General features: G+C 46.1%; 1 protein-coding gene across 3 annotated transcripts in view; it reads right to left on the bottom strand.

Moving 5' to 3' along the window:
* Positions 1-3,790, bottom strand: part of CD244 (CD244 molecule) — a 30,660-nt gene extending 26,870 nt beyond the window's left edge. For all 3 annotated transcript variants that reach the window (XM_039246500.1, XM_039246501.1, XM_039246502.1), the window contains exon 1: positions 3,520-3,790. In XM_039246500.1, the coding sequence (XP_039102431.1) occupies positions 3,520-3,577 (58 nt within the window). In that variant the 5' untranslated portion in view covers positions 3,578-3,790. The remainder of the gene's footprint in view (positions 1-3,519) is intronic.
* Between the last annotated feature and the right edge of the window lie 14,395 nt (positions 3,791-18,185).

Genomic DNA, 18,185 nt, shown 5'->3' with positions numbered 1-18,185 from the left:
ATGACATTCTCTGGCAGACAGATAAACTCTCACGTTATTCTATGGCTTCTTTAAAGTATTCACCCATCAGTTAATTCAGTAAGGATTTATTGAGACTCTAATTAAACCAGATATGGTTCTAGAGGCTGAAGATACAGAAGTGAACAAAACACACAAAAGCCCCGGCCTTGAGGATCTTATGTTCCAGCGAAGTAAAGAGGAGCTTGGGAGACGGAAAATAAACAAAAAGCGAATGGTGTAGGCCAGGTGGCCAGCAGGGAGGCGGTATCCCAGGGGAGAACACGGAGTGCAAAGCCATGCTCCAGGAGAAGCAGGTCGGTGAGGCTAAATGCAGTGCTACGGGAGAGAGGAAGGGGTGAGGGGTCAGGGAGTCCAGGTCACAAAGGCCGCTGTGACGTGTGGTCTGTATTGTGCACGCAGATGCCATTGGAAAAGCTTTGCAAAGCTCGAGAGTGATAGACTCTTCTTACATATATGTTATGCGTATTAAATTCTTCAATAAGCCAAGTTTTCTGTTGTTGTTGTTTTTTTAAAAGATTTCACTGCACCATATGTCCTGATGGGATGCTCTAAAATACAGCGTCACTGGGGCGCCTGGGTGGCTCAGCGGTTGTGTGTCTGACTTCGGCTCAGGTTGTGATCTCACTCTCAGGTTTGAGCCTCACGTTGGGATCTGTGCTGACAGCTCAGAGCCTGGAGCCTGTTTCACATTCTGTGTCTCCCTCTCTCTTTGCCCCTCCCCTGCTCATGCTCTGTCTCCCTCTCTCTCAAAATAAATAAACGTTAAAAAATTATTAAAAAAATAAAATAAAATAAAAATAGAGCGTCATTGGTGCAATATTCCTGCCCAAAATGCATAGCCTGTATCACATGAGGGAGCCTCAACAAACCCAGCTTCAGGAGTCTTCCACAAAACAAGTGACTGGTACCCCAAAAATATCAAAGTTGTGAAAGCAGAAAAAAAAAAAGCTGGGGAATAGTTGTAGATTAAAAGATATAACAGGGATACCTGGGTGGCTCAGTCAGTTAAGCGTCCAACTGTTGATTTCGGCTCAGGTCCTGATCCTCGGGTCGTGGAATTGAGCCCCTTGTCAGGGCTCACGCTCAGCGTGGAGCCTGCTTAAGAGTCTCTCTTCCCCTCTCCCTCTGCTCCCCACTCTCGCTCTTTCTCTCTCTCTCAAATTAAAAAAAAAAAAGACATAACCAAAAAAGGAACGCTTGGCTGGATCAATCAGTAGAGCATGTGACTCTTGATCTCGGGGTTTGTGAGTTCAAGCCCCACATTGGGTGTGGAAGCTTACTTAAAAACAATTTTTTCAATTAAAAAAACAAAAGACATAACAAAAAAAATACATAACTGAATGTAATATACAGTCTTGGTGGGATTCCACACCAGGGAAGAGGGAGTGCCATGAGGCACATTATTGGGACAATAATGTAATTATTGTATATAATTGTATGTAATTACAATTAGTAATATGTAAATATGGGCTGTGTATTTGATGGTATCAGTGTTACATTTACAAAGTTTGATAACTGTGCTGATATAATACGATATAAGAATGCCCTTGTTCTTAGAAGATACATGCTACAAAATTTAGGAGTAACAGGGTATGATGCCTACAACTCAGTCTCAAATGGTTCAGCAAAAATTATTATTATTATATTTACACGCACATATATATGTGGAGAGAAAGAAATAAAGCAGATATGATAAAATGTTAACAACTGGTGAGTCTCCGTGAAAGAAATACAAGAATCCTTTGAACTATGCTCGCAACTTCTCTGGAACTCTGACATTATTATTTTAAACTTTTTACTTTAAGAGTTTAAAAATTAAAGCAAATGAACAGAAGAGCAGTTTCAATCAGCTTACACCAGGCCAGCCGCACAAACACAGGGCACAGCAAGAAGAGACAGAGCTTCCTTGAGGCCAAAGCCCATCGGCCCCTGTGCCCAGAGCCCGGACCCTGCTCTCCCTGCAGTGAGTGGGCTCAGCCTTGCCCAGAAAGGGGCACGGGGCTGCCCCTTTCTCTTGTGACACAGGCTCACCCTCTCAGACCACCTCCACTTCTGGCACTGGCGTCCCCAAAGCCAGGCAACAAATCTCGTCGGTCGGGATAGGAGTTCCGTCCTATCTCGGCTTTCCCGGCTGCTTCTGACGCTCCTGGGAGGAGGTTCCAACCCACCTGCTGAGGGTCCTGGGTCGTTGGGTCCCACGAGTGCGCACATGGAAACCCAGGCTCCAAAACTCCCTTCTGCAACCTGTCCCCAGCACCCTCTGCCCTGCTCTGCCTGTATTTGTTACAGATTTGTAAATACGAAGGCATTTGTATTTATACTTACAGCCCCATCCCCCAGTCCTCCGGAGCCTAGACTGTATCTTGAAGCACACAGGGGTGCCCAGGATGGGTCTTGCCCAGGCTTCTAACAGGCCCTGCACAGACACGACCCAGTGCCGCATGCTCTTCCCTCTGCACCCAGAGGGGGCCTCCTCTTGCTCTCAGCCATGATGCCCCTCAAAGAGCCGCTGGTCTAGAATGCAGGCTCCCAATGTAGAGCATCCTGGACTCCATGGTCAGAGAAAGGGGGAGGGGAGCGACCCTCAGCTCTGGGGCTTCCAGATATTGTCTCTTTCTTTCCCCCCTTCCCGACTCCCTGCCTCAAGCCAACATTTCTCTAATAATTCTCAGGTCCCTAGGGGCACCTGGGTGGTTCAGTTGGTTAAGCTTCCGACTTCAGCTCAGGTCATGATCTCAAGGTTAGTGGATTTGAGCCCCGTATCGGGCTCTGTGCTGACAGCTTAGAGCCTGGAGCCTGTTTCGGATTCCGTGTCTCCTCCTCTCTCTGCCCCTCCTTTGCTCACATTCTGTTTCTATCTATGTCTCTCTCTCTCTCTCTCTCAAAAATAAACATGAAAAAAATTTTTAATAAATAAATAAATAATAATAATTCTCAGGTCCCTATAGTCTCTGGGCTGCTGGAAGCTGCCAAGGCCTGAGGGACCAGGCCATTTGGGCAAAACGGCTGTTGGCCGCTCCCTTCCCCTCTGTGCTGTTTTCCTGCCTCGGGGGGTCATCTGTCAGTCTCCACTTTCCAGAACCACCCAACTTCCTTAGAGAAACCCAAGCCCGGGGGCCACTTCTCTCTGCTGGTAATCATGCCAAATTAGAGCAGATTTCCTTTGTGGTTCTTACAGCCAGCAGAGAGGACACTATCTCCCCACTATGCAGAGAAGTACATGGAAGCTAGTAGAAAGGAATCTCCTTGCCCCCGGCTGCCTGGGTTGCTGAAGTCATGGCCAGACAGACGCACGTCTCAGGGACTTACCACCCACACGACGGCCAGCCTGTTCCTTCTGACCCGACCCGTCTGGAGCTGTCAGGAGCTGCTCAGAGTCACACTCCCAGGTGACCTTGTAAGTGGCACGATCCAGAAGCTCTGGGCTCCACTCCCCCTGCGGGCCACGGTCCCAAGTCCTGCCCCTCCCCCAACCCACGCCAGGCTGGGTCTCCTTACCTTTACCCTGATGCTCCTTGAGGAACAGAAGCGTGAGGAGAAGAGCCAACCCCAACATCCCCAGAGGACAGACGGGTCACCGGCTCCTCTCCCACCAGACGCGCTGCTGAGCACGGGCTCAGCCCCAGCCAGTCGGCAGCCGAGTGACTGACGCGGGAGCAGAACTGCCTTGCTGCTTGTCCGGCCACAATTTCCTCAACTCAAGGCTGTTCTCAGCAGCTGAGAGCTAACAAGGCCACTGAGAAAGTCCCAGTACCTGGACCTGGTCCGACAGTTCATACAAGCTGAGCTTTCAAAGTTGGCCTCAAGTGGGCGGGTGCTGAGAGTTCACAGTGACTCACGAAACCGGCTTCCAAATCCTGTCCCTGGCTCTGCTCCGACTGGGCTTCCTTGTTCAAAGAGTAGACGCCTAAGACACGTTCTAGCTCTCTCCATCCTCCTGGCAGGATGCAGAAGGCTGCATGGGGACCCCATTCCAATAGGCGCTGTGAAGGTGGGAGGGCTGGGGGTGTGGGCTGAGAAGTGGAGCCCTGACTAAGGGGGTGAAATGTTGCAGGAAAGGAGCACAGGGCACCACGGAGGTCGAAGACCTGGGTCCGCTCTGCAAGGCTGATAGCCAGGTCTAAGCACATGCAAATTGCAATGTCTTTATCTCCTTCCTTTCTGTGCTTCTCTATCCCCTCCTTTCCTCTTTTTCTACTTTCCCATAGTATTCTCTCAGCCTTCTTGCTTTCTCTCACCCAGACAAGACACAAACTCACCGCTGCTGCTGCACACACACACACACACACACACACACACACACCGGGCCCACACTTCAATTCCACACTCCAAGGCACCTTTGATCCTTCTTATACCCCATGAAGAAGGACACAAGGCAGCATCCCACCTTCCCCAGAAAGCATTTGCTTTGAGGTCTTCCCCCAGGGCTCCCTGCCTTTTTCTTTCTTCTGATTTCCCCTTAGCAGCAAATACTTTCAGTTCCTTTTAGGTCAGCCCTTTTCATTTTCCATCCTTTGATCCATTTCCAACCACCCCAACTGAAGCTAGGCTGGAGGGGGACAGACAAGAGCCTCGGTTACCAAGGAAGGAAGCAGAGAGTTCTGGACAGAGTGCAGAATTGGAGTCAAAGACATAGACTTGAGTGTCAGTTCAGCAACTTAACAGCCTGTGGGATCCTGGCCAAGTTACCTTCTGAGCCTGTGGGGTCAGTCCTTGGCCTGGGTTCCTCACAGGGTATTCAGGATCAAAGCAAAAACTGTATGCATGAAAAAAATTCAGGACAGAGGTAAGGTTCCATGTTTCTTAACATGGAGAGAGAGCACGAATACGAGTGGGGGAGGGGGAGGGGGGGCGGGGAGAGAGAATCCCAAGCAGGCTCCATGCTCAGGGCAGAGCCCAACATGAGTGTCGATTCCACAACCCTGGGATCATGACCTGAGCTGAAATCAAGAGTTGGACACTCAACCTACTGAGTCACCTAGGGTCCCTCCCTTTTTTTTTTAAATTTTATTTTTCTTAATGTAACCCTGAGTGGCTTATTCCAGCTGGTGCAATAGCTATCAACTGTGCTCTTCTATGTCTCCTCCCAAGGGGCAGCCTCCACCCTTAGATGAGGCCAGAGCTTATCTAGCCATGCCCTTGACCTTGAGAGTGGTGCCCAAGACTGATGCAATAAGGGTAAATTTCCTGCCACAAAAGATGGAAGACAAAGGCCGACTGTTCAAAGCAACTAACAAGCAACATCTGCGAACCAGCTTCACTGATCCTGACCCCAACACCAGCTCCATCCTGTCTCCATCAGCTGAGTGGATGACCCACCAGCCCTGGACACTGAGCTGGGACCAGACATGCCGCTTGTGTCTTGTGGTCTTGTCAGCTAGAATGCAACGGGAAGTTACTCAAATCAGCAGAAGTGAGGAGGGGAAGGGACAAAAGCAGGGAAAGAATGTGTTTTGTTTTGCAGAACCAACAGTTCTGGCCAAAGAGATGCACAAAGTGAAGGCGTGCCTTGCCCAATCAGCCCCTTATGCGAGCCAGCATGGGCTGGATTGGAGCTGAGGACCTCTGCAGAAGCCTCCCTAAGTTGTCCTGAAATTACCATTAGCTCATCATAATACTAAGATCTCCTCTGGCCAGAGTTTTCTGCCACTCTTGGAACCTACGTTGTATGCACCGGCACGTTAACATGCTAGGCAGGTGCAATTTAACCAAAGTGCTTTTGTAAGCTTCCTGCCCAAGTGTCCTAAAACTCTGATTGAAAGCTTCCTGTACTAACCCCATGGGAGACAGCACTTTGAGAGCTAATCTCCCTGTCTTCTTACTTGTAGCAAGCAATGAAAAGCTCTTTGCTTTCAAACTTCCTTGGGTTGTATTCAATTTCATGCACCTCAAGCAGCAAGGCTCTTGAGTTTGGTTACATTCTTAACCATACTCTACCACATGACAAATGCTGTTCATCTACACTGCCCTGCCTGACCCTGAGTGCTTCATCATGAAGTCTGTGCTCTCCCTAGCTACTCCTTCCAGAGCCTGGTCTGGTGTCTGGTTCTTAATAGTCAGTTACAGTGTTGGGGGCTGAAGGAATGAATGACTTCCCTGCAGAAAGCATCTCCATTCATCCTGAGATAATGCTGGTGGGCTAAGCCATTACAGTGCTGCCTTCATGGGGTTTATAACTTGCCCTGCAGGGTCCTTGTACAGAGCGTCCTTCTGTGCAATTCAGCCACTTCAGCATGAAGAACCAAGACCCTACAAAGTCCACATGAACTCAAGGACCCTCATAGCCCCACTTCCCATGCATATTCTCCAGGTCTCTGCAAGTCTGGGACATTGAAAACTCGGTGACCATCCAGGAAGTACCCGTTCATCAACCCCCACCCTCTCATCTTCCTTTTCTCAAACCATACTTGCATCATGTTTCACTGAGTCAAGGTCATTCTTGTGTCTAAAGCCCAACTGCAAAGTTCACAAGTCACCAAGACCACTGATTTGTAAGAATAATTAAAAGTTTGGTGTCCCCACGACCCTCTTCGGTTCTGATAAGTCACTATTGATAATTCAGCTATTAACATGTGAGATACTTATGCCTTTTGACCTAGCAATAACCCCTCTTTGAATTTATACAACAGAAATACTCTAATGCACCAAAAATATTTTCACTAATGCTCAAAGATAAGTAAGTTTCTTACAACACTGTTAAGTAAACTGAAAATACCTAAAACGTTAATCAATGGGGAATTTTAAAAATGGTGTATTGATTCTATACTACAGTATATTAAAAAGGCTTTAGGGGCACCTGGGTGGCTCAGCTGGTTAAGCATCTGACTTCGGCTCAGATTATGATTTCACAGCTTGTGAGTTCAAGCCCCACATCGGGCTCTGTGCTGACAGTTCAAAGTCTGGAGCCTATTTCAGATTCTGTGTCTCCCTCTCTCTCTCTGTTCCTCCCCTGCTCGTGCTCTGTCTCTCTCTCTCTCAAAAATAAAATAAATATTAAAAAAACTTTTTTTAAAAAGGCTTTAAAAAGAGTAAGACAGGCACCTGGGTGGCTCAGTCGGTTAAACGTCCAGCTTCAGCTCAGGTCATGATCTCACGGTTTGTGAGTTCAAGCCGCACGTTGGGATCTGTGCTGGCAGCTCAGAGCCTGGAGTCCGTTTTGGATTCTGTGTCTCCCTCTTTCTCTGCCCCACCCCCACTCACATTCTCTCTGTCTCTCTCAGAAATAAATAAACATTAAAAAAAAAAAAAGAGTAAGACAGGACCAGCTGGGTGGCTCAGTCAGTTGAGCACTGACTCTTGATTTCATCTCAGATCATGATCCCAGGGTCGTGGGATGGAGCCCAGCATCAGGCTCTGTACTGAGCATGGAGCCTGCTTTAGATTCTCTTACTTTCTCCCTCTGCCCCTCTGCCCTGCTTGCACTCACAATCTATCTCTTTCTATATATTAAAAAAAAACAATTAATTAAAAAAAAGAGTAAGACCAAAGTATATATTCACATTAAAAGAACTCTAAGACATTCACAAAACAATCTGCATATGTAATTCTGTTTAGGTGGAAAGAACTGAGTGTGTATATTTATGTTCTCTGAATGGTTGTAAATGCAGAGAAACATGCCTGGGGGACAATATTCGTACAGTAACCTTTAGATAAAGAAACAGAATTTTAAGAAGGGGTGAGTGAGAGGGTGACTTACTTTTTATCCTTACATATATACTTCTGTTTGGAACTTTTTACAATGGCTATCTTACGTGTGTGATGATTGAAAATATCAGTTTTCCAAGTTCTCAGGTTTTCAACTATATAACATAAGATCAATGCATTAGCCAGGGCTTTCAAGGGAAACAGAGCAATTAGGAGACAGGCACACACAGATAGAGAGATAGAGATAAAGATAAAGATAGAAGTAGAGATTTATTATGAAGAATTGGCTCATGCAAAAGCCATTGTCCTGGTTCAAAAAGCCAGAATTCGAAGCAGGCTGGTTCAAAGACCATCAAGCAGGAAAATTCTCTTACCCGAGGGAGGGTAAGCCTTTTCCATTCAGGCCTTCAACTGATTGGATAGGGGCCACCCACATTGGGAAAGCAATCTGCTTTACTCAGTCTACCAAATTATCTTTTTTAAATGTTTACTTATTAATTTGAGAGAGACAAGCATGAGCAGGGAATAGGCAAGAGAGAGAATCCCAAGCAGACCCCATGCTGTCATTGCAGAGCCTGACTCAGGGCTCAATCTCACAAACTGTCAGATCATTACCTGAGCCAAAATCAAGAGTCAGACACAACTGACCGAGCCACCCAGGCGTCCCCTCAGTCTATCCATTTAACTGTTAATCTCATCCAAAATTCTTTCATAGAAACATCCAGAATAATGTCTGACCAAATATCTAGGCATCCTGTGGTCTAATCACATTGACACATGAAATTAACCATCACAGTCAATGACCAATCACTGTGATTAATCTGTCTATTTGTTGGTTTTAAGAAGGCAAAACTTTATAACCCAAATATATTCTGCAAGTGAATTACTGCAACTGTTTTTAGAAATAATAGCCCATTCTTATTTTTAATAATAATTTTTAATTTTTAAATTCCATTAAACTTTTTTTCTTAAGTTTATTTATTTTTGAGAGAGAGACACAGACTGTGAGCAGGGAAGGGGCAGAGAGAGAGGGAGACACAGAATTCAAAGCAGGCTTTAGGCTCTGAGCTGTCAGCACAGAGCCCAACATGCGGCTCAAAGTCACGAACTGGAAGATTATGACCTAAGCTGAAGTTGGACGCTTAACCTACTGAGCCACCCCGGCGCCCCAAAACCCCATTAAACTTTAAAACATCCCTCCCCATTGACACAGTATTATCCAATGTTCCCAGTCCAGAGCTCATGTCACTATGCAGTCTGGCTTTTCTGGTTCTTTAGAAAAGGCGGACTATTTTAATTCAGCTCAAGACACTGATCTTTGCTTTTGCCTGTGAAAGTTGTGGAGCCCCAAATTCCCCACCTACTCCTGAAGGGGCTGCCCCACCCCCAGCTGCTATCCTTAGAACGCTGAAGGATGTAAGTAATGCCAAGGTCTCAATCACCAAAAGTATTACAGTCACTCCTTGTGGGGCTGAGTGGTGGAGGAGAATGAGGCAAGGAAGAGTATAAAAGTTTGGGGGCTGTAGTGTAAGAAAAATGTTTCAGCCTGAGGCACCTGGCTGGCTTGGTCAGTAGAGCATACAGCTCTTCATCTCAGGGTCATGAGTTCAAGCCCCACATTCGTTGTGGAGATTACATACATATATACATGCACACATAAATACATTTGAGCCTGCTGGATGGAAACCAGAGGAAAAGAAATGTGTCAGCTAAGAGGTGGTAAGGGGAGGAAAGAAGACAGGAAGAAAGTTCATGACTCCGAGGGAGCGTGGAGCCTGGGTTTGTCCTGGATATGAGATCATGCATAGTAAGGCACTGCTAGGGCTCAGAGAAAGATCTAGTGTTTGTAAGGGCTGTAAGAGGAAAAGATATGAACCGCAGGTGACAAAAAGTGAGTCCTCATTATCTCCCAGACACTCCATGTTAATTATCCCATGCAATGCTTACAACAGCCTTGAAAGAGAAGTACCATTAATATCCCCATTTCTGAGATGAGAAAACCAAATTTCAGATAGAGCTGGGACTTGAACCTGGGACTGAATTCAAAGCTTGAGTGCTGAATCATTAACTATGCAACAACTGACCCCATCAAGGGAACAGCTTAAAAATAAGAACTTTTATACATTCCTGCTGAGAGAAGCAGGGGAAAGGAAGGGAAATTTGGGAGCAATGACCTCGCCTGCTAGAAGTCACATATCCCAGCCTCACTGAGAATCTCTGCCAGAACTAGAGAAAACTCCTTGGAACCCGTTGACGAAATTCAAGAGTGAATCCCGGAGCCAGCAACAGCGGCTGAGCTGGGGGGAGCTCCAGGCTCATTCCCTGGGGACCCAGATCCATAAATTGGGACAGATGCCAGGCTGAGATGCAAATTGAAATGATCCCATGGGCATCGAGGAGACAGCATGAGACACTCCCAGTCAACACTTAGGTGCTCTAGGTCTAGGGGGTGACTGGCCACCAATCAACTCCTGAGGCTCCTCGAACCAAGATGCCCCCAAAATCTTTGATCAGCAGATGTCGGAGCCATCTACGGACTTCCTTCCCTGGACACAGGCCATCTGTGAGCACATCAAGGAAACTGGCCATAAAGGAGGGATTGGAGGGGCGCCTGGGTGGCTCAGTAGGTTATGCATCCAACTTTGATTCAGGCCATGATCTCACGAGTTCATGAGTTCGAGCCCCATGTCGTGCTGTCTGCTGTCAGAGTGGAACCTTCCAGTCCTCTGTCTTCTTCTCTCTGTGTTCTCCTTTACTTGTGCTCTCTCTCTCAAAAATAAATGAACAGTAAGAAAAGTAAACAAAAGCAAAAACAAAAACAAAAACAAAACAAAACCTTTATAATAACATTTTTTTTAATTTTTTTTAATGTTTTTATTTATTTCTAGGAGAGAGAGAGAGAGAGAGACAGCATGTGCAGGGGAGGGTCAGAGAGAGAGGGAGTCACAGACTGAAACAGGCTTCAGGCTCTGAGCTGGCAGTCAGCACAGAGCCTGACGCGGGGCCCGAACCCACGAACCGCGAGATCATGACCTAAGCGAAAGTCGGACGCTTAACCTACTAAGCCACCCAGGCGCCCCTATAATAACATTTTTAAAAGGAGGGATTGGAAAAGATGGGTGTTCAAGAGCTACCAGTGAGCCGTGAATAAATGGGGAAATTCTGCTCTATGACTCCAGGGAAAACAGAAAAAAAAAATTGTTTGAAACTGCATAAGAGGGGCGCCTGGGTGGCTCAGTTGGTTAAGCATCTGACTTCGGCTCAGGTCATGATCTCACAGTCCATGAGTTCAAGCCCCACATCAGGCTCTGTGCTGACAACTCAGAACCTGGAGCCTGCTGTGGATTCTGTGTCTCCCTCTTTCTGCCTCTCCACTGCTCACACTGTTTCTCTCTCTCTCTCTCTCTCTCAAAAATAAACTTTTAAAAATATTTTAAAAGAATTTTTTAATATATAGTAAAAATCAGAATCTGATGAGTGTCAAATTACATGGTGAGATTTTTATAGTTGATGTATTAATGGATCAGAGTGCTTTGCAAAAAAGAAAAAGACAACAATGATTCCCAGGCACCCTGCCACCTTGTTTGTGAACTATACCTGTGTTGCAAATTATAATAAAGATCAGAATGGAGGCTTTGATGATAAGGTAATTTGTGCAAGCCGATGTTTTCGCCAACTTTTTAGGCTGTGCTACACTACTGGAACATCTAACAACAAGTGCGTGTGATCACAGTTCAATATTGTCATCTAGAACACAACCAAGCTGACTTTTTGTTTCAATGATAAGAACGTTCACAACTGACCATGAATTACATTGTTTTGACGTGGCAAAACTTCATCCTGGAGGGTTTTATTCTTTTCTTTCAATTTTTTAATGTTTATTTATTTTTGAGAGAGGCAGAGACAGAGCATGAGTGGGGGAAGGGCAGAGAGAGAGGGAGACACAGAATCCGAAGCAGGCTCCAGGCTCCGAGCTGTCAGCACAGAGCCAGACGCGGGGCTCCAACTCGTGAACTGCGAGATCATGATCTGAGCCAAGTTGGACATTTGACCAATGAATTGAGCCCCCCAGGTGCCCCATAGAAGGTTTTACTCTATTTCATGGTATTGTGTGTCATGTGTAATCCGTACCAGTGTTGGCACTTTCCCTGACTGTGCGCAGTTGCATCTCCCACACAGTCCCACATGCCCGAGTGCCCACTCACTACACCACAAAGCGTGAAGAGCCTAATTTGAATTTCCCATTCCCCTAATGGTTCCCATTTATCTTCCGCAAACGTGCCTCTCTCCCACATCCCTACATGACTTCTCACAAAGTCCTAAGGGTCTTCCTGGCAGACCTGTCCTTCTGGGTATCTCTAATGTGACTCCTTAGCGCACCTGTGCGCTTCCTTCCTACTGGGACAGGGCCTTGAGATCACACGCTTCGACCTGCCCTTGCTCCGTGCTCTTCTCTGATGCTTCTTTCCTGTCCTCCATCCCACGAGTTCAGACAGTTAGATACACCACTAAATGCTGACAGTCCAGCAACTTCATTCCAATGGATGCTTTCAAAGCATCATTTCAGGTTTATACATCCTTAGCAGAGACTTCTGCTGCCTTGTATTTTGATTTTGGTAATTCTCCTCAGCCTATATCAAAGGCCAGCTTTCAGGTCTTGGACCCTAGAAATTTGACTCCCAGTCCCTTCTTCAAGTCTTAAAAATAAGTTTATCTTTCACTTCTAGCCACTTGCCTTTTCCAAATGTAGTGGTTCCTCCTTTTGCTCTTAATTTGTCAAGTCTTTAAATGTTTGCCTTTTCTCCTGGCTGTGGTCTAGTTGCCACTTCTGCTTACACATTTATTTGTGTGTGTGTGTGTGTGTGTGTGTGTGTGTGTGTGTGTTTATTTCTTTGAGAGAGAGAGACAAAGAAACAGAGCATGAGCAGGGGAGGGACAGAGAGAGAAGCCACCGGGCACCCTTACACATTTATTTTTTAGCATGGACATGCTGGTCATGTATCTTAAATATTTTTTGTACATACACGGCATATGTATGTATAAATATATAAATACATATACATACATATATATGTATACATATGTATACTTATGTATATAGTGACACAAGTAACTACTTAAAAGTTTTAACTACTTAAGACAAGTAACCTTGACACAGGATTTAATTTCTTAAAACCTTCCACTCCTGGGGCACCTGGGTGGCTCAGTCGGTTAAGCATCCGACTTCGGCTCAGGTCATGATCTCACCATTCGTGGGTTTGAGCCCCGTGAAGGGCTCTGTGCTGGCAACTAGCTCAGAGCCTGGAGCCTGTCTTCAGATTCTGTGTCTCCCTCTCTCTCTCTGACCCTCCGCTGCTCACATTGTCTCTATCTCTCTCTCAAAAATAAATAAAACATAAAAAATTAAAAAAAAATCTTCCACTTCATTTGAGGGAAGAAAAAATGGTGGAATTCCACAAGCCTGAACTTTTAGATACAATTGATGAAATACATGATCAATACACAGTGCTTAAGGGAAGACAAGTAAGATTCCTGGTTTTCTGTCGTGTCAACCATTACTGACTGTCCAGTACTTGGTTGAATAGAGAATGAAAGCCGCTGGGTTCTAATTAGAGAAAGTAGTGCAGAGAAACCATACAAAGACTTCAGGCAAAGTTGAGTGAGTTTTTCCCATTCTTTAGGGGATTTGCTAAAGTTATCCACTGTTTTGAAATTTTAAGATAACGTGAACAAGAGATAATAATCTTTTCACTCTCAGAGGCCTGGGTGGCTCAGTTAAGTGTCTGACTCTTGATTTTGGCTCCAGTCATGATCTCACAGTTTGTGGGATCGAGCCCCACATCAGGCTCTACACTAACAACATGGACCCTGCTTGGGGTTCTTTCTCCTTCTCTCTCTCCCTGCTCACATGCTCTCTCTCCCCCCTCAAAATAAATAAATAAACTTAAAAAAGTAAACTAAAGGGGTGCCTAGGTGGCTCAGTCAGTTAAGCATCTGATTCTTGATTTCTGCTCAGGTAATGATCTCATGGTCCATGAGATCAAGCCCCACATCCGGATCTGCACTGACATCTCGGAACCTGCTTGGGATTCTCTCTCCCTCTCTCTGTCCCTCCCTTATTTGCTCTCTCTCTGTCTCAAATTAAACAACAATTTACAACAAATAACAACAATTAGAAACATGCTTTTTTTCTTCAAAAAAAAAAGATAAATAACAACGAAGAGAAATGCAAATCTTTTAAAAGCCATTGTTACTCTCATTGTGGAGCAGAAGTTCCCAACGTGAAGAGAATGTTCCTAGGCACAAAATAGACTGTGTAGCTACTTGTGGACATCCCAAGGCCACTGAAGTGGGGAGTGTCTGGGAGGGGGACACAGTTCCTTCTAGAACCCCCTCAGGGCCACCCAGAGGCAGAGCCTGGACCCAGGACACGTGTCAGCGAACACCCTAACAGCTACAAGCCAGATAACACCAGGGGTCAGAAATCGTCGCTCAACCCACGTCTCAAGCCTGCAGGAGGATGCGGTTTCCTGCATCTCAAAGACCTCCCGTCTGACCCAGGAGAGCCCACGGCCCTGGGGTCGTGCTCCTCGACGAGGGGTTAACAGACCTGCGTGTTTCCCCTCAAAAAAATAGTTGAGAAGACCAGTAAGAGTTGATATTGTTCGGGGGTTTTTTTTGTATTTTTTTAAAGATTTTATTTTTAGTAACCTCTACACCCAACGGTAGGGCTCCAGCTCATAAGGCTGTGATCGAGTCGCCTGCTCCTCCCACTGAGCCAACCAGGCGCCCTTTGTGGGTCTTTCTTACAAAGGAAAACCTTTTTTTTCCCCATTAAATATCTACCATCATTATCATTTTCTTTAAAGAGGACATTTTAACAACAAAATAGGAACATGATCATCTTAGAATAACTAGAAGCCTGAATTAAATAGAGCTTCACTCAAAGACCCTACTTTGTCCTTAATTTTCTCATTTTGTCCACAAGCTAGTGAGTGCCAGTCTGGAGATGGCATTTGAGAACAAGTCAGCATGACTTGCCCCCGACGCCTCTCACGTCCGCCCACTGCCCTTCCTCTACCAGAGAACTGATCAGGCCCTCCACAGTGACACCGCATCCCTAATGCATAATGTTGTCATAGCACTGATAATGTTGTGCCTGAATCGCGAGTCCCAGAGACCTCCAAGGAGCCGGCACCGATGCAAATACAAAAGGGTCTTTTTTACAAGCTCAAGCTGGGGCTCACCCGCCTACCGGTGTAGTGGCTGAAGGTGAAGCCAAGAGCAATAGTGAACAGGGTTTTTAAGGAGTAAGGGATGGGGGTGTTACGGTACATATGGCATCATCACATAAGCACCAATTTCAATTGTACAGCACCCCTGGTAACAGCTTTGACCATTCAGTATCTGTGAGGTGTTCATTACTTTTGGTGGGACCCAATCATAACTTTTGAGAATCCTTTGAAAGTGACCAATTATGAGGTGAGTTCAAAGGGCCCACGTGGGGTTCAGGCAAGCGGTGAGAAATTGGCTAGTTTGTACAGAATAACTGTCTACAGTTCCCAGCCTTGACTCAGACCACAGGAATGTGTTTTGATTAGCTGACCTGAGGGCGGTCCGAGGATGGCTCTGGCCTTGAACAATCTGAGGCTTTTCCTGGAACAGTACGTGCAGCCCAAGGTTGCTCTTAATGGAGGACTTAATTTTAGGCTCTTCAACACTGTGTACCTAATGCATAATGTTGTCACAGCACTGATAATATTGCAATGCTTAGGAAAAGATTGTCTCTTTTTCGCTAAGGTAAACTTTTCTATCTTTGTAGGCTCAGAGCACTGATTTACACCAAATACTCAGATACATTGATAAAAGAAGTAGAACTCCAGGGTGCCTGGGTGGCTCAGTTGGTTAAGTGTCTGACTCTTGATTTCACCTCAGGTCCTGATCTCACGGTTCGTGAGTTCAAGCCCCACAGTGGGCTCTGTGCTGATAGCATAGAGCCTGCTTGGGATTCTCTCTCTCCGTCTCTCTCTCTCTCTCTCTCTCCCCTCCTCTCTCTCTCCCCCTCTCATGCTCTCTCTCAAAATAAATAATAATAATAATAATAATAAAAGAAAATAGAATAGCACCCAAGAAAATAAGCTCCAGAGAAAAGTTGTTTCTTTTATACTTTTATTGATTCTAAGACACATTTTTTCATGTTTTGACATCTTTGATATCATTCTGCATTTCCTCCTTAGTGGTATATAAATCGTGGAATGACCTACAGTTGACAGCACCTAAGAGTCTGGGAAGACGGTAGATCTAACCTTAGGGACATCACCCCTTCTGACCACTGCCACCCAGCCGCAACCCGCTGCTGCGTCCCATCGATCTGACCTCCTATCTCTGCTTAAAATCCGTTCCCCACCTCCCCCAAATCCCACTGCTCCGACGCTTATTTGGCTCAGGTCTAGAACAGCTAGGGTGCTTTCAGCTGTGGCCAACAGAGATCCCATCTCGAAGTGGCTTAAACAAAAAGTGAAGAAATCGCCTCAATGGATGGCATGAGTCATGGCAGCTCAGGCTTGATCTACTCATCAGCATGTCTATGTCTTCAAGGACCCCCTCATTCTCTCTGCCCCAGCTCCACCAGCTGCGTAAGACGTTGGCCAGAGTTTCGAGCATCACCTGCATATCAACTTGCCAGGGCTGCCCTAACAAAATACCCACACTGGGGGCTTCAGCAACAATGTGTTTTCTCCCAGTTCTGCAGGCTGCAAGTCTAAGATCAAGGTCAGCAGGTCTGGTCTCTCTGGAGGCCTCTCTCCTGTGCTTGGGGATGGCAGCCTCCTTGCCATGGACTCACATGGTCTTTCCTCTGTGCACATATCCCGAATGTCTCTGGGTATCCAAATTTCGTCTTCTTATAAGGACACCAGTGAGGGAGCACCTGGTGGGTCAGCCAATTAAAACATCTGAGTCTTGGCTTCAGCTCAGGCCATGATCTCACAGTTTCGTGAGATCCCATCAGGCTCTGTGCTGACAGCATGGAGTCTGCTTGGAATGCTCTCTCTCCCTCTCTCTCTCTGCCTCACCCTTGCCCACACTGTCTCTGTGTCTTTCAGAAATACATACATACATAAATCCTTAAAAATAAATAAATAAATAAATAAATAAATAAATAAATAAATAAAGGACACCAGTGAGATTCGATTAATGCCCACTCAATGGCCTTATTTTAATGTAATCACAACTTTGCAAAACCCTGTCCTCAAATACAGTCACATTCTGAGGCATAGGGGTTGCAGCTCTGACATACAAATTTGGGGGAACACAGTTTAACTCATAATCTATACATCAAAAGAATGTCCAGAAGGAAGATAAGATGGATAAGATACAGCTGCCAACAGAGATCCCTCTAAACCACTAACCACCTCCGCAATCCCATAGAAACATTCACGTCATCTGCAAGAGCACCAGGCTCCAACTCCACACCAGAGGAGGTGTGTGTCTCAGTTACCCATGAGTGCATAACAAAGCACTCCAAGACATGGTGGCTGAAAACAACAGTCATGTCTTCTTGCCCATGAGTCTGCAGTGTGAGCAGAGCTCAGTGGGATGGCTTGTTTCTGGGATATTTGAATGCCTTCCCTTTTCTTCAGTCACTTCTCCATCTTTCTCTCCTTCCTCCATGAACTTTCTCCTCAGCACTTCAATTTTGCCACTCCCTCTTTCCTTTCTCTTCCTCTTTTGCTCTCTACTTTACCTCCTGACCCTTCCCTCTGTCACACCCCTTCCTCTCTCTGTCCAGTTGTCCCTGTTCCTCATGTTGCATCCACTCTCCAGCCACTCTCTTCCAGGCTGGAGGATGCACCATAGGACCCATGATAGATACTTCCCAGGTCTCTGCCTCTGTGTCTCTCAGAGAACCTTTGCCACAGACTTTCCCTTGTAGGAGACCCAGGCCAAGGCAGATAGTACCAGAAATGGTTATGGAAACAGGCTGTCAAGGAAGAGCTGAATTGCTCACATATCCAAAGGAACAGTGACCCCATTCCTGCTGGTCAGTGGGATTGCTGGAGCACACGGCACTGGCCTCCCCACCTTTCTCTTCCCCACTTCGGGGCTCTTATGCATTTTAGGTCAACTCTTCTGTTCACTGAACTTCCATGTGCAGCAGAAGGCAGGAATCAGGGAGAAAAGTTAGGAGAGTAACAGGAGAACCTGCAAGGACTGTCAAGGCACAGGCAGTGAAGAGGAGCTGAGAGAGGGGAGTGAGGGAGGGGTCAGTGGTACCATTGCAGCCACCCAGCCTTTCCGCCACACAACAGCCTAAATGCAGAGGCATGGCTGAGTTGGAGGCTGGGTTGTGCGTAGTGACAAACTGGAAATTGTTGGGAGGTGGGGAAGGATTGGTAAGAATGTAAATAAAGGAATAAATCAGGGAGCCTGGGTGGCTCCGTCGGTTGAGTGTCTGACTCTTGATTTTAGCCCATGTTGTGATCTCAGGGTCGTGGGATCAAGTCCCACATCAGGCTCTG

Source organism: Hyaena hyaena, unplaced genomic scaffold, assembly GCF_003009895.1.
Source record: "Hyaena hyaena isolate Hyena2069 unplaced genomic scaffold, ASM300989v1 scaffold_281, whole genome shotgun sequence".
NCBI classification, from domain to species: Eukaryota; Metazoa; Chordata; class Mammalia; order Carnivora; family Hyaenidae; genus Hyaena; species Hyaena hyaena.
Note: the sequence above shows the minus strand (reverse complement) of the source record. Positions and strands in the feature narration are given on the sequence as shown.